This window comes from Crinia signifera, chromosome 2 (assembly GCF_055691185.1).
Source record: "Crinia signifera chromosome 2, ASM5569118v1, whole genome shotgun sequence".
NCBI lineage: Eukaryota > Metazoa > Chordata > Amphibia > Anura > Myobatrachidae > Crinia > Crinia signifera.
Window position 1 is genome coordinate 310,486,651 of NC_139218.1, and position 13,406 is coordinate 310,500,056.

General features: G+C 42.1%; 1 protein-coding gene across 5 annotated transcripts in view; it reads left to right on the forward strand.

Moving 5' to 3' along the window:
- DGKH (diacylglycerol kinase eta) overlaps nucleotides 1-13,406 on the forward strand; it is a 248,423-nt gene that overhangs the window by 119,132 nt on the left and 115,885 nt on the right. For all 5 annotated transcript variants that reach the window (XM_083168927.1, XM_083168928.1, XM_083168926.1 and 2 more), the window contains one exon: nucleotides 9,900-9,980. In XM_083168927.1, coding sequence (XP_083025053.1) covers nucleotides 9,900-9,980 — 81 coding nt within the window. The remainder of the gene's footprint in view (nucleotides 1-9,899; nucleotides 9,981-13,406) is intronic.

Consider the following 13,406-nt stretch of genomic DNA (forward strand, 5'->3'; position numbering starts at 1 on the left):
AGGCATTGAATTCACCCCTGTATGTTTATACACTGCAAGCAGTTATGCTTCTAATCCTCTACTATCCTTCCTACCCTGCTCTCCGCTGTAGAAATGTGTGATGGGAAAATAAAGTGATGCTGTCTGTATTGGGGAAAGGGATTCTAATGCAGTACATAAGATATATCATACTTGAACCCATCCGTGGCACTTTGCGGGTGCCTTTTTAGCACCAGCAATGTAGTGCATCCGATCAGGGCCACACCGCTGGCAAACACCTATAGTCTGCAGAGCGGAGAATCACCGGCCAGGAGAGGGCTCTCCTCGATCTGCTGCCGGCTGCTTTCTGTCATGTCAGTCTGACAGACAGCAGCATCGGAAGGGCTATGCACCCCTGAGACCCCCCAATTCTCCCCCTCCCGCTGGCAGCCTGAGAGAGAGGCTGGAAGGGAACAGGCTGAGGTGTCGGCGGGCAGGAGGTTTCAAATCTCCCATTCAAATCAATAGACTGCCGCTGATTGGCTGTGAGTCTTTTTTTTTACATATGATAAATGCAAAAATGGCGCATCAAATGCCAAATCGTATGGAACTCCTCCCGGGGAGCTGCCAAGAGAGTTCAAGAAAAATTGGGTTGGCCTTGCACTTTAGACATGTTAGACATGTTAGACCTGTTTATGACCACCTTAACACTTTTACATACTGTAGAAGGTACTTTTCTGAAAACAGGACAGGAAAAAGCGGCAACCCTGTATCTTGTTTTTAGTGTGCCTGCTACATACATAAGTTAACCAACCATTTATATAGTACCCCTGCCCCCGAAGAAAAAGCATTCTGGATCCCATTTGGGTACGCAAAGGTGGTTTAAAATACAACATTTTAAAATGCCCATGATTAAATGCAGATGCTAAAAAGATGATGTCCTTGTCTAGCCTCTCACAAAAGCTGCATTGTAAGTGAAAAATAAATAAAAATGTCTTCATTTTTATTTTCCTCATTCCTGTCTAAAGGCCCATACATACTACATGATTATGGCTGCGGATGGTGCATTTAACAACATCAGCCACAGGTGGTCAAATTGTGTTTACAAACTGAACCATATCAGTACACAATATCATTCAGTGATGTAATTGGGATCCGCTAAACATACGGGTCCTTGTCTATATAGCTAAAATCAACCCACAAGCTCAGTAGACAGGAGGGATCATTATATGAAATGATAAATGAGCCCCCTAGTCTTGTGTTATGTATAAGTTTCATTCATTTGCAATCACTCTTACTCCTTCATCTGCTTTTCTAAGGGTTCTGCATCCACATGCTTTTGCTTCTTCTTCCCTTGCTTGAGGTTGTTTTAACTGTGTGTCCTTCTCCATTGTGTAAGCACCTGAGGAGCAGAGAGATCCTTTTTAAGTGGCAGTCTGTCTGCACCCATTAGGTAGGGGTCTCAGGTCAAAGTGCCAAGGTCAGTTGTCCACATCGATGGTTAAAGTTTATAATATTCCTCACGATACTTAATTCTAAAAGCTCATGGGACTGTCCAACAGCATCTAAAATTGATTTGACTATGGGATACATCCCTGCAGAAAACCTACCATTATTGCTGTGTGTCCAAAGTAAGGATTACACCTTCAAAAATCTTTCCTTCACAAACTGGCAGCTGTACTCTCCAACACAGCGGACAGCACCTTCTGAGCATTGGCTTCTTTCTTGACTTCAGTGTATCATCCCTCTTTATACTTTTAGTCTTGGACTTGAAATTGAATTTGCACAGAAAATAATCCCATTTTAGTATTTTTTTTTTTATTTTTTTTAATAACGGTTACAAAAAAATTAGATAGTGTAAAGGCGATGCCACATAAAACCATTCTACTAGTTAAAAAAATTTGGTTCTTGTGTAATATCTGGGCGCCCGATTTTTTCATTGTATTGCATCGCATCGCACTACTTAAGGCATGCAATGCAATGTGATTTTTCATTGTAAAGACCAGATTTTTAATTGTATAGTCACCCATTGGTGATTTCATACCCCCACTATCCAACTATGCATGGAGTTAATTTTATATAGTGTGGCGAGCCACCGAGCCCGAAGTGTGGCGAGCGGACGCAGAATACATGTAAAGTAATCCGCGTCTCTTCACGGGGCTTGCCACACTATATAAAATCAACTCCATGCGTAGTTGGATAGTGGGGGTATGAAATCACCCATGGGTGACTATACAATTAAAAATCTGGTCTTTACAATGAAAAATTGCATTGCGTGCCTTAAGTAGTGGCATGCAATGAAAAAATCGGGCGCCCAGATAATACACAACTACCAATAATTTTTGTAACAGGTTAAACCAGTTGACCCTTTGTGAGGCTTAAGTCATGCTCCTGGTTTGTCAGTTGTTGCTGCACCCAATACAGCAAACCCAGCCTGGGTTCATTTAATTACCTCAGCCATGTTAGAGTTTACCAAGCAATTGGCTGCTAATAAGGAACCCCGGCTTGTCCTTTACTGTCCTTCATGTTCTAATATACCCAGTGAATCTAGATGGGTTAAGGGTTTAACCCATTGTGCTAAATGAATAGTAATTTTAGTACTTTATAGAAAATTCTGGACCAATCATACACAACCAGGTTGTAAAAACACCAGCTCACTTATCTCATAACCACCTGTAATTCTCTCATGAGACCAGGACATTTATGACTCTATGAAAATGATGGTACTTGTGTATTATCACGGCGCCCATCGCATCGCATACCACTAATTAAGGTATGCAATGGACCCGATTTCAGCCTTTTTTCCGGGCTGAGTATACAATTTTAAAATTGGGTCACATCGCATGCCATTACAATGGCATGCGATGCGACACAATTTGCTATTGAGTCCCATGTTAAATGGCACCCCCAGACCCGATTTTTAATTGTATACCCACCCTGATGGGTAATAAATATGTTAAATGCCCCCACATTGTTAACTGCCCCCCACTATGAACGCCAACCCGAAGCGTAGTGAGCCCGCGAGGGGCGGCGGTACGCGTCCTCCGACCTTTTCATACCCCCACTATCCACTTTGGCGTGTAGTTGATTTTATAAAGTGTGGTGAGCGCAGCGAGCCACCGAGCCCAAAGCGTGGCGAGGGGACGCGCATTACTTCACAGGTATACGCGTCCCCTCGCGGGGCTCGCCACACTTCGGGCACAGTGGCGCTGCGTGGATAGTGGGGGTATGAAAAGGTCGGAGGACGTGTACCGCCTCCCCTCGCAGGCTCGCTGCGCTCGCCACTCTTCGGGTTGGCGTTCATAGTGGGGTGGCGTTAACAATGGGGGGCATTTCACATACTCATGACCCATGAGGGTGGGTATAAAATTTAAAATCGGGTTTGGGGGGGCATTTAACATGGTAATAAGGCATCTGGGTGCCTGTACAATTAAAAATCGGGTGAAATCGATCCCATCGTACAATGCCCTGCGATGGAACTCGGGGGCGCCGTGATAATACACAAGTACCAAAATTATTTCTAAATATTTCCCTGTCGTCAGTCCCCTGCAAAGGTGCATACATCTACCCCACCATGTGCTATTCCGGTAATGTGTACCTCCGCAGTTTGCACACCCTGTCAGCGCTGACCTATGCAGTGCACCAAGCTGGTTGCCTCAGATGGTTTCTCTGCGAACAGGATGTGCTTCTGTGTAGGGTATCATGCTACTACACAAGTATTTGCTTTCCAATATATGCATTGGGCCCTTGTATGGCTCGCCTCTTACAGTCTTTGTAGTGCGCCCACCATGGCTGCCTCATCTGGTGCACTTAAAGGTAGGGATGAAAAATACATGGACCTCTACACTGAAATCACCAATTCTATGTAATTTCTTCTACTCTATTCCACCCAGGGTAATCCTACAAAATGAGGCTAAAATGGCTGCCTGAACACAACCCAGTCAGAACTTCATCTGAGGTTTGCTATTTTTCTCATGACTCTGACCTTAACCATCCTCTATAGTTGAGCACATTCACATTAATACTATTGGGTAGAAGAATTTATAAAGGTAGCCATAAAGGTCCTTAATATAACACGTAGCATGCTAGCTTGTTCTGACTTGTCTCCAGAAGGAAAATAAACACCTGCTTTTCTTTTCTCCATGCATTTTTGACAAATGTGATGCAAGCCAACCAAATATGTCAGATTTTCAAAATATTCAATTATTTTTTTCCACTCCCAGCCAAACATAGTTACAGGTTGATCTCCTCATCCTGTAAACACTCCAATTGCCTTTCATATTAAGACCACTACTATTCTGCTTCCCAATGTGGGTTTGAAGTCTACTATGAATGAGAAAATCCTTCAATTCACAGGTATTCTCCCTTCAATTCAGCCGCTTCATCTATTAGACTTATCCTTAGATCAGCATTTATAAATGTGACAGCCTAGAGGTGAGAGGATCTCTTCAAAGACTTGTGTTCTGGTAAACCAAAATTAGCCATATTTAATTATTTATATAGTCCTATTCTGGGATCATCTGTTTTATTTTGAGCACAACTGACACTGGCCTAGTGTCTGCCAGACTGTCTGTCACTGGTGTAGTTTCATGCTGAACTCTATTGGCTTTGTTACTGGCATGATGACGGAGTCAAAGAACACACTAGAGTCACTTTGTATGAATTTCCTTTTTTGGACTTGTTCTTGAGAAAATAATTGCCTTGTCAGTAGTTAGACCAACTTTATTTTTGCATTCATCAGCTACAAAGATTTGTAGCTCATGCTATTGTTCCTTTGCCTCCAAGAGAGTAACCAAGCATGCTCATTTCATCAGTTCAGGGGGTAATGTACACTTAGTCTTTTTTTAATCCACCTGTGGTCCTGTGTGTTTTCAACTTGGTTCACCAAGGCTGTACAATATTCAGTGTTTGAAACTAAAGAGAAATTGTATTTAAAGTTTCTGAAATTAAAGATGGTTTTCCTTATAGGAATGTATTGGTAGGTGGGTTACCAAACTAGGAGAACTCTAATATCCTTCTCCTTTCCTAGTTTTCCTGTCCTCATGACTAAACCATCACTCCAATCTAGTTGTGAAAGAGAAATCACTTTTTGTTGGGGCATTCTTTATTTTCAGTTGTATAAATCTTTTATTTGAATAAAATAAAGATGAAACAATGTCTATATATTTGAGCTTTTTTGTGAATTTTAACGGATGTTATTAAGTTATGTCTTAAACCTTACTCCAAGTATACTAATTGATCGAGGGTACTACTTATTACAAGGTAATAAATTGACTTTACCTTGAATACTATACATTAGATACATTAGCCAACTTCAGATTGCACTGGATATCATTGTATGACAATCCACACTTGTGTACATTATTGTTTTATCTTTTATTGTATTCAAATCTGAAAATAAAGCGTGCTCTAACAAATAGTTCTTTGTCTCCCACAACTTTTAACCATGTATCACTCTCATGGGAGCACCTCCACAGGAGTTATAAACAGAAGGAAGCCTTCCTATTTAATACTATTTCCAAATTGTGAAATTTCGAACTCCACTTATATTACTGTCTGACTATATTCCTAAATCCAGTCTAAGTTTCTGTCCCATTTCCTCCTGAACCATGAGGTCCAGTCAGATGTAGGGGGATATTCAATCGCCGTCGAGCATCTCCCGTGGGGGAGATGCTCGACGGGCCCTATTCAATGCTGTCTTCCCCGACAGCATTAAACAGGGTTTCCTGGCAGAATGAGCCAGACATCTCTTGCTGTCGGGCTCGTTCTGCCGAGAACAGCCGGAAGTGACGAGCTGCCGGCTGCATCTCGTCACTTCCCGGCCGCAACTCGCGGCCACGCCCCCTTCTCGTCCCGCAGCAGGCGGGACATTGAATCCCGCCTGCATGTTCTCGGTCGAGCTGACAGAGAACGGGACTGGGTCACGGCAGGCGAGCAAGCTCGTCTGCCGTGACCCGAAGATTGAATACCCCCCGTAGACTCCGGAGACTCCTAAACACGTTAGACATTGCAAGAGATTTAAAGGTTTATGTTCAGAGAACTAAAAAGAGCTTTGTTGCTCAGGTGATCTTTTTGTTCTTTATAATTATAAAAAAACCTATAAAAAATGATGTTTAGATGTGTAATCCAAAAGGTAGTTACGTATACTACACGCTTGCAGCACACTCTGCTGGGTCAGTGGGTAGTAAGACATGGGTTTTATGCTGGACAGTGTTGTAAAGTGGCCACCTAATCTCCAGTACACACACTGACAAAAGTCTGTTTTTGACATGTCTTTGTTCAGGAATTCAGTGAAGCTCAATAGGTTCCCTCCCATGAGAACATCTTTGAAATGTCCCTGGAATTCTCCAGTGTCTGCCATGGAATGGGATACGGTCATTAGGTCGACATGGGCTAGATCGAAAGTCAAAAGGTCGACATGGTTTTTTTTTCTGTTTTTTTTTTGAGCCGACATGTGCCAACAGGCGGTATTTCATTCCCTACCATAGACTAGGGCATGGTGGGAGAATAAAATTGTGTGCCGAGCGTAGCGAGCCACCATGTCTGAAGAATCACGAATGAAGCGAGCGATGCGAGGGGATGCGTTGCACTTCAAACTGTGTCCATGTCGACTATGTCGAAATTCGAGTGGAAAAAAAGAGTGAAAAACCCCATGTCGACCTAGCCCATGTCAATTTAACGCTAGTGTCGACCTAATGTCATGTCAACCTAGATCCATGTCGACATTGACCCATGTCGACCTTGCTGCATGTCAACATAATGGTGTCGACCCAATGCTTGTCGACCTAGTTATGGTCGACTAAACGATCCCAACCCCATGGAATGAGAAAAAACTTACTGTTAAATCCTTTTCTTTGATTTCCATGGACACTGTACTTCTTCCCTCACTTTTTCTTCTTCCTTTTTTCTGTTTTAAGTGTCATGTTAGTACTATACTTAAGTTCCTTAGCCAAAGGACATTATACAATAGGAGGCAATGTTAACAGCCTAAGTGCCTTTGGCCAATTGGGATATCAAGGGCAAGGACCCATAGCTTTTGGGTTATTTTATGAACACGCCAAAGGCGTTCCATGCCACCTCATATACCCTGCAGTACTCCAGTGTCCCCCTATGGAAAGCAAGAAAGAATTTTAATAGCGGATGAAATGAAAAACCTTTTCTATTCTACATCAACTTTTTGTCTAGGGCTAGCCATATTTTGGACCTCCTAACACAATACCATTACTGGGAAGAATTGAAGTAAATTGTTTTTCAGTTGGAAATCCCTTTTAATATACATCAAAGTTCTTAGTTTTTACTGATCTAAAATACATGAGAAAAACGTTGATTCCGAAGTGACACCATTGTCTTTGCAAAAGTCTTCTGAAGTTATATAGCAATAACACGATTTGTGCAGATGGCAAATTAACTCTCTTGTGACTTGGTGATTTCCTCTAAGCTATGGTAAATGTTCTACAGTGTGATATGATTTAGCTGGTAGAATGCAGTCTCCACAAATATACTCTGAGCATTCCAGGTCAGATTGGTCCCAGCACTGGGGGACTAGAGAAGCCACACATTTTTCTGAATTTCTTATTTTAGTATCTTTTTATGCAACTCCTATGGGAAATGTTATTTTGGCAGCACAATTCCAGATTACCACACACAGTACAGGGACATACTGTTTTTTTTCATTTGAGGCAGAAACCCACACTATTTTTATTCTCGCTGTTTGACGTCAAAGAGCACTGTAGAGCTCAATTTCAGTTTAACTGTTTTCCAATATTAAACCAAATAAGGTAGTTTAAGCAGGCTTTTACTATGTGTCTATGCAGAATTGTGTAATCCGTAAAAATGTAAATCTAGAGCTGTAATTTTATACCATGCAAATCCACTCTTTACCCCCAAATGTATTTAGGACAACTACATTTTACATTTGTCAAATCACCATTTCTTAATGTTTGTTTTCTAAATAAGCAACAGAACTAAAACAAGTACGATAAAAGTTTCAATTGTCTCTGATATTATTAGGAATATTTAGGTTTATGCAGTAATTTTGACAGCAATTTTTTACATACATGATGCAGTCTACAGTACGACTTTCTTTACCAACACAGATGTTGGTTATGCTTATTATATATTGTCCTCACTTGTCGGTGTAGTTCCAAAACCTTTTACTTCATGCTTGATCAATGCTGTTTCCTGCCACCGTATGTTTGAATGCTTTCATCCAAGATCAATCTCACACTGAGACATGTCAGTTTTTCTAAGGGGAGGGGGGGACCTGGACTTTTTCGATGCACATTGTTAAAGAAGTTTTTAGTCCGTTTTCTATGTCCAATTTTCAGGCTACAAATTCACTTCCTTTGGGGGGGTTGAATTGGCATTGGTGACAAATTACTATAAACCGGGTGAAAACTACTGCAATTTCACCTAAAATATATGGATTGTCGAGTAATTCACAGGTCCATGTGTTTACGAAGAGTTATTTGCCAATCCATATGTTTTTTTTTCAACCGTGCTAATTTTTCGACTAGTCGAAAAATCTGCACTGTAATAGAATAGGACGGAATTTTAATTTGACCTCACAACAGCAAAAAGGGATGTTTTTTGTCTGTTTAGCTATAGGGCATTTCCACTGTCATGTACAGGACATTTTGTAAAAGTTATAATTTATGTTAAAACTTGAGGAAATTATTTTTAAAAACACCATCGATGTGATCTCAATGTGTCTAACTAGTCTTTTTGGTTAGGTAGAAATAAATGTTTCTCCATTCAACCCAAAACACACACATGCATTGTGGTGACTTTATTGAACCTAAATAGCAAAGATGAGTGGATAACTACTAGGTGAAGGTTTTTCACATTTCTCAAAGTACTACTAATATTTATGTGGTTTATTCAATATTGGCCAATATTTCAAATCCGTATTCAATCCCGGCCATTTTTGTCCGGGACTCCACTCATGCAGATTTGTCTTCTTTGCAGTCAAATCTGCATTGTCAGAAACTGCCCCTGGATTGGCGAATCCACTGCTGTTTTTCGACAATAGGCAGCTGTTTTTGACTATTCCGACAGTCGGATAAAGGGACCAGATATTGAATTTGTTGAATATCTGTCTGTGTTCCTATCTGTCTGCCAGTTGGCAGGCAAGCCAGAATGTTGAATATTTTTGATATTGACATGGGGGTATCGAATTTTTCAACAGTCAATACAAACTGCACTTTTCCCCGTTATCAGGTCAGGTTTCCGTTCAACCTATTCAATTAATTGTCGAAAATTCTGGGATGGTCAAAGAAGATGTGGATCAAGAAAATTACTCGCTGGTTCATGTGTTTTTGGCTAAATTGTTTCAACAGCTTTTTAGTCTTTAAAAAAAAAAGGAAATCATGCTGTCAACATTATAAATGTTAATACGGTGACTGTCACGCTAATGAGTGATAGAAATTATATAACCACATTGGAATGACAGTTGGTTTCAACTCCTGTCACTCTACGCTAAGTGGTGATCCTTTCAGAGGGTCCAATATAGCTCTAATCTACAGTCCCTATTTCACATACAACACAGGCACAAAATCACCCAATAACATCACATTATCCACAAACAAAAATGTGTAAACTTATAAAGAAAGAAAAAAGTTACACACAACACATTAAGCAGTAAGGGGGGAAAGTGTTGCTTTGGTAATCGGGAAGACCTAACATGAGGAGGGCAGTGACATGATGGGGGTAACCTATAATGTTGTGCCTAGGAGCAACTTGACCCCTATATTTGCCTTTGGGCATTCCTAATGAGGATCTTACTGATCTCTGTAATGGGCAGTCTCCTATAATGCTGTCTTTGGGAACACCTACTTGTGACAATTAACTGAGATTGCATCATGTGTGGGCTGGATAAGGACTACTGTAAAGCTAATTATGACATGATAAAGCTAACATGCCTTTTTTTTTCCTCTCCTTAGTCTCTAATATTTGACGAGGTTGACCTGTCCGATGCCAGTGTAGCAGAGTCAAGTACTAAAAATGTCAACAACAGCTTCACGGTAAGATGCTGTTTATGAAATATATGGCAATCACCTAAACCCTGTAAACTTTCTGCTGCAATGCTAAATAATAATAATACTAATTTGTTTCATGTTTGGTTAATGATGCCATGGATCATAATAAAAATAAATGTGTGCAATATGTACACAATTGGCCGGATTCAATGTGGCCAAAGAGGGGTTTAACTGGCCGGGATTGCCGAAAACAAGCTATCCTCACCGTGCCGGACACTCACCCTATTCAACGCGCCGGGGACAGCGAGGATTCCCGCAAACAGTGAGGCTCGCAGCTAATGCAGGGAGCCTCCTACATTTAGCAGCGAGCCTCGCTGTTTTGGTGGCTGCATATGCAGTTTCCCCCTCGCCCAAAAAAAAACAACAAAAGGGAAATGTTGGGTTCAAGGGGTCAGATGAATACTGACCCTGCTAGCTGTGACAGCGAGCAGGCAGCACTGCTCGCTGTCACAGCTCGCTAAAGCATTGAATACACCCCAATATATATTTGAAAAATACTGCAATTCATACGGGCCATATGCATAACTATACACACAAGGGGAAATCTACAAAGGTAAACCAGAAAGCTGAACTCCTTGTGCGGTGCTCTCTTAAAAAATAATGATTAAAATCTACCTTTTTTAATTAGCAATAAAAAATTTCCTGAGAGGACATCCACTAAATATAACGCATACATAAAATAAATGTGTGTGGAAATTTCCAAAAATTCACACAATACATTTTGGGAATTCCTTGTATTATGCAGTATTTGTGGGTTTGTAGTATACAGATTTGCCAAGGAATTCTGGGAAAAGTATATGAACACTATTCTGTACAAACTCTTTTGTACATGTCTGACCTACAGTATATATATGTGTAGATAATGCACTTTCCCACTAGTGTTACAGTACTTTTAGTTCTATTAAAGCAGTTGTGCTTTAGTCATAATTCTTATTGTAATAAATGTCTAATTTCTTTATTAACAAAGTGCACTTCTTGGTGTTGGAATGGAGGAGTAAATGGATGCTGTGCTTTTTTTCATACATATACTGTACAGTGCACACCCTTCTATGGATAATGTAAATTTCTGCTGCATATCAGAGTGTAATCCGCATATACCACCTGGAACAGTATGTAATCTTCACTGTAAAATATTTATTTATTGTTTCTTTTATGGCGCATACATATTCCGCAGCACATTACAGAGAATATTTTCAACATTCACATTAGGCCCTGCCCCAGCTGAGCTTACAATCTATATTCCCTAGCACATGTACGCACACACAGATATTCTAGGGTTAATTTGTTGGGAGCCAATTAACCTACCAGTATATTTTTGGATTGTGGGAGGAAATTGGAGTACCCGGAGGAAACCCACGCAAGTACGGGGGGAATATACAAACTTCACACAGGAATCGGACCCATGACCTCAGTGCTGTGAGGCAGTAATGCTACTTTATTCATACATATAATGAATAAAGTGGCGAGGATGTAAGTAACAGTGTATAAAAAAACATGTCCTCCCCGCATAGAAACATAGAATTTGACGGCAGATAAGAACCACTTGGCCCATCTAGTCTGCCCCTTTTTTTAAACCTGCTACCTCAAACCATACACTACTGTATTTGCCTGTACCACCTCTGATGGGAGCCTATTCCACTTATCTACTACTCTTTCTGTGAAGTAATTCTTCCTCACATTTCCCCTGAATCTTCCTCCCTCTAGTTTCAGTGCATGTCCTCGTGTTCTGCTGCTCCTCTTCCTGTGAAGAATGTCTCCCACCTGTACCTTGTTAAAACCCTGGATATATTTGAACGTTTCTTTCCTCTACCTCCCCCATGGCAGCCCTCACTCATGGGTTTCTCCCTTCTGGGTAGTGCACTTGGAAAGGAAAGAAAGACACCAGCCCCCATAAAAGGACTCCTCCTCCTTCCTTCAGTGTCTTTTTTTCCTTTCCGGGTAAGTGCAGGTATAGGAGGTGGACACGGGCTTACCTAAAGAGACTTCCAGACAGGTCTCTGCGGCGGTTCTTACCCCCTGCAGAAGACCAGGTCTCCCTGTTGGCTTAGGGAGACGGAATTCGTGGCCGCATGCGGTCCCCCCCGGGGGCAGCTACAGGCGGTGGCGTCCGCAGGAGTGATGCGTATAGGCGGCGCGGGATAGCGTTGCCGCGTCACTACCTGGCCCGCGTGCGTTGCACAGAGCGGGCGGACGTCGGCAGCAGCGCCGGGCAGCGTGACGCGGCGCCGGCGAGTGACGCGTTTCCGCCGCGAGCGGAAGCGTACATTAGCCGGCGCCTGCAGCGGGACCAGGGGAGTCAGCGCGGGTATCGCCACAGGATCTGAGGTCTCGCAAACAACCGGGTAAGGCGCCGGTGGCGCACGCTGCCTCACAGTGGGACTATTGGCAATAGGTGTTCAATAGCGGTGAATTTACTAGTATTGTTTTTCTGGCAGATTGTCAGGGAGTTCTGTTTTCAGTGACTGTGCGCTGCTGCCATGGAGGAAGAACGTAATAAAAGGAAGTCAGGGTAAGAAATCAGTGCTGTATGTGTCCACCTGGTTAGGGTTAGTTTTGGCTAGCTTATTTAGTAAACTTTTTTTTGGTTTTAGGTCAGAGACCAGCAAAGATAAGGAGAGCAGATCTAAACATAGAAAGCCACATTTGGATAAATGTGCAGCATGTGAAAAGGGGTTACCTCAAAAGCATGTCGGCATACTGTGTGAAGGTTGTAAGGCCCCCCAGCAACTGCAGCCAGCTCAAATGGCAGGCTTGGTGGAGATGTTAACTGCTGCGTTAGCTGAGAAGTTTGTAGCTAAAGCGGATATGGAGAAAAAGTCATCCAAGAGAAAGCATGTTATTGCCAGTGAGGACTGATGATTCAGTACGGCAATCTACCAGTGCGGTTGTGCCAGAGTTTGATCTGGATCAGGGGGATGAGGAGCCTAGCCAGGATAAGATGGAGGCTGAGGTTAACCCTGACATGATCGATAATCTGCTCAATTTGATATATAAATCTTTAAATATTGAGGATCCGCAAGAGGATCTCAGTCTTCAGGAAATGTTGTTTAAGGACAAGAAACGCAAAGGGAAAGTGTTTCCTCTGTCCAATACACTGAAAGAAGTGATTTCAGAGGAGTGGAAACACCCAGATAGACGGGTTGTGACATCGAGCAGAGTTAGCAAGATGTACCCGTTTGATAAACAGCAGGTGGCCTCTTGGGAAGCACCGCCGAAGGTGGACGCTGCAGTAGCAAGGTTGTCCAGGAAAACCACTTTGCCTCTTGAGGAGGCCAATATTTTCAAAGACCCAATGGAAAGAAAGATCGAGTTGGGTCTTAGGAAACAACAGTTGGTGGCAGGCACCGCTTTAAAGCCAGCGGCGGCTATGGCCGTGACATCCAGAGTGTTGAGAGGATGGTGCCAGCAACT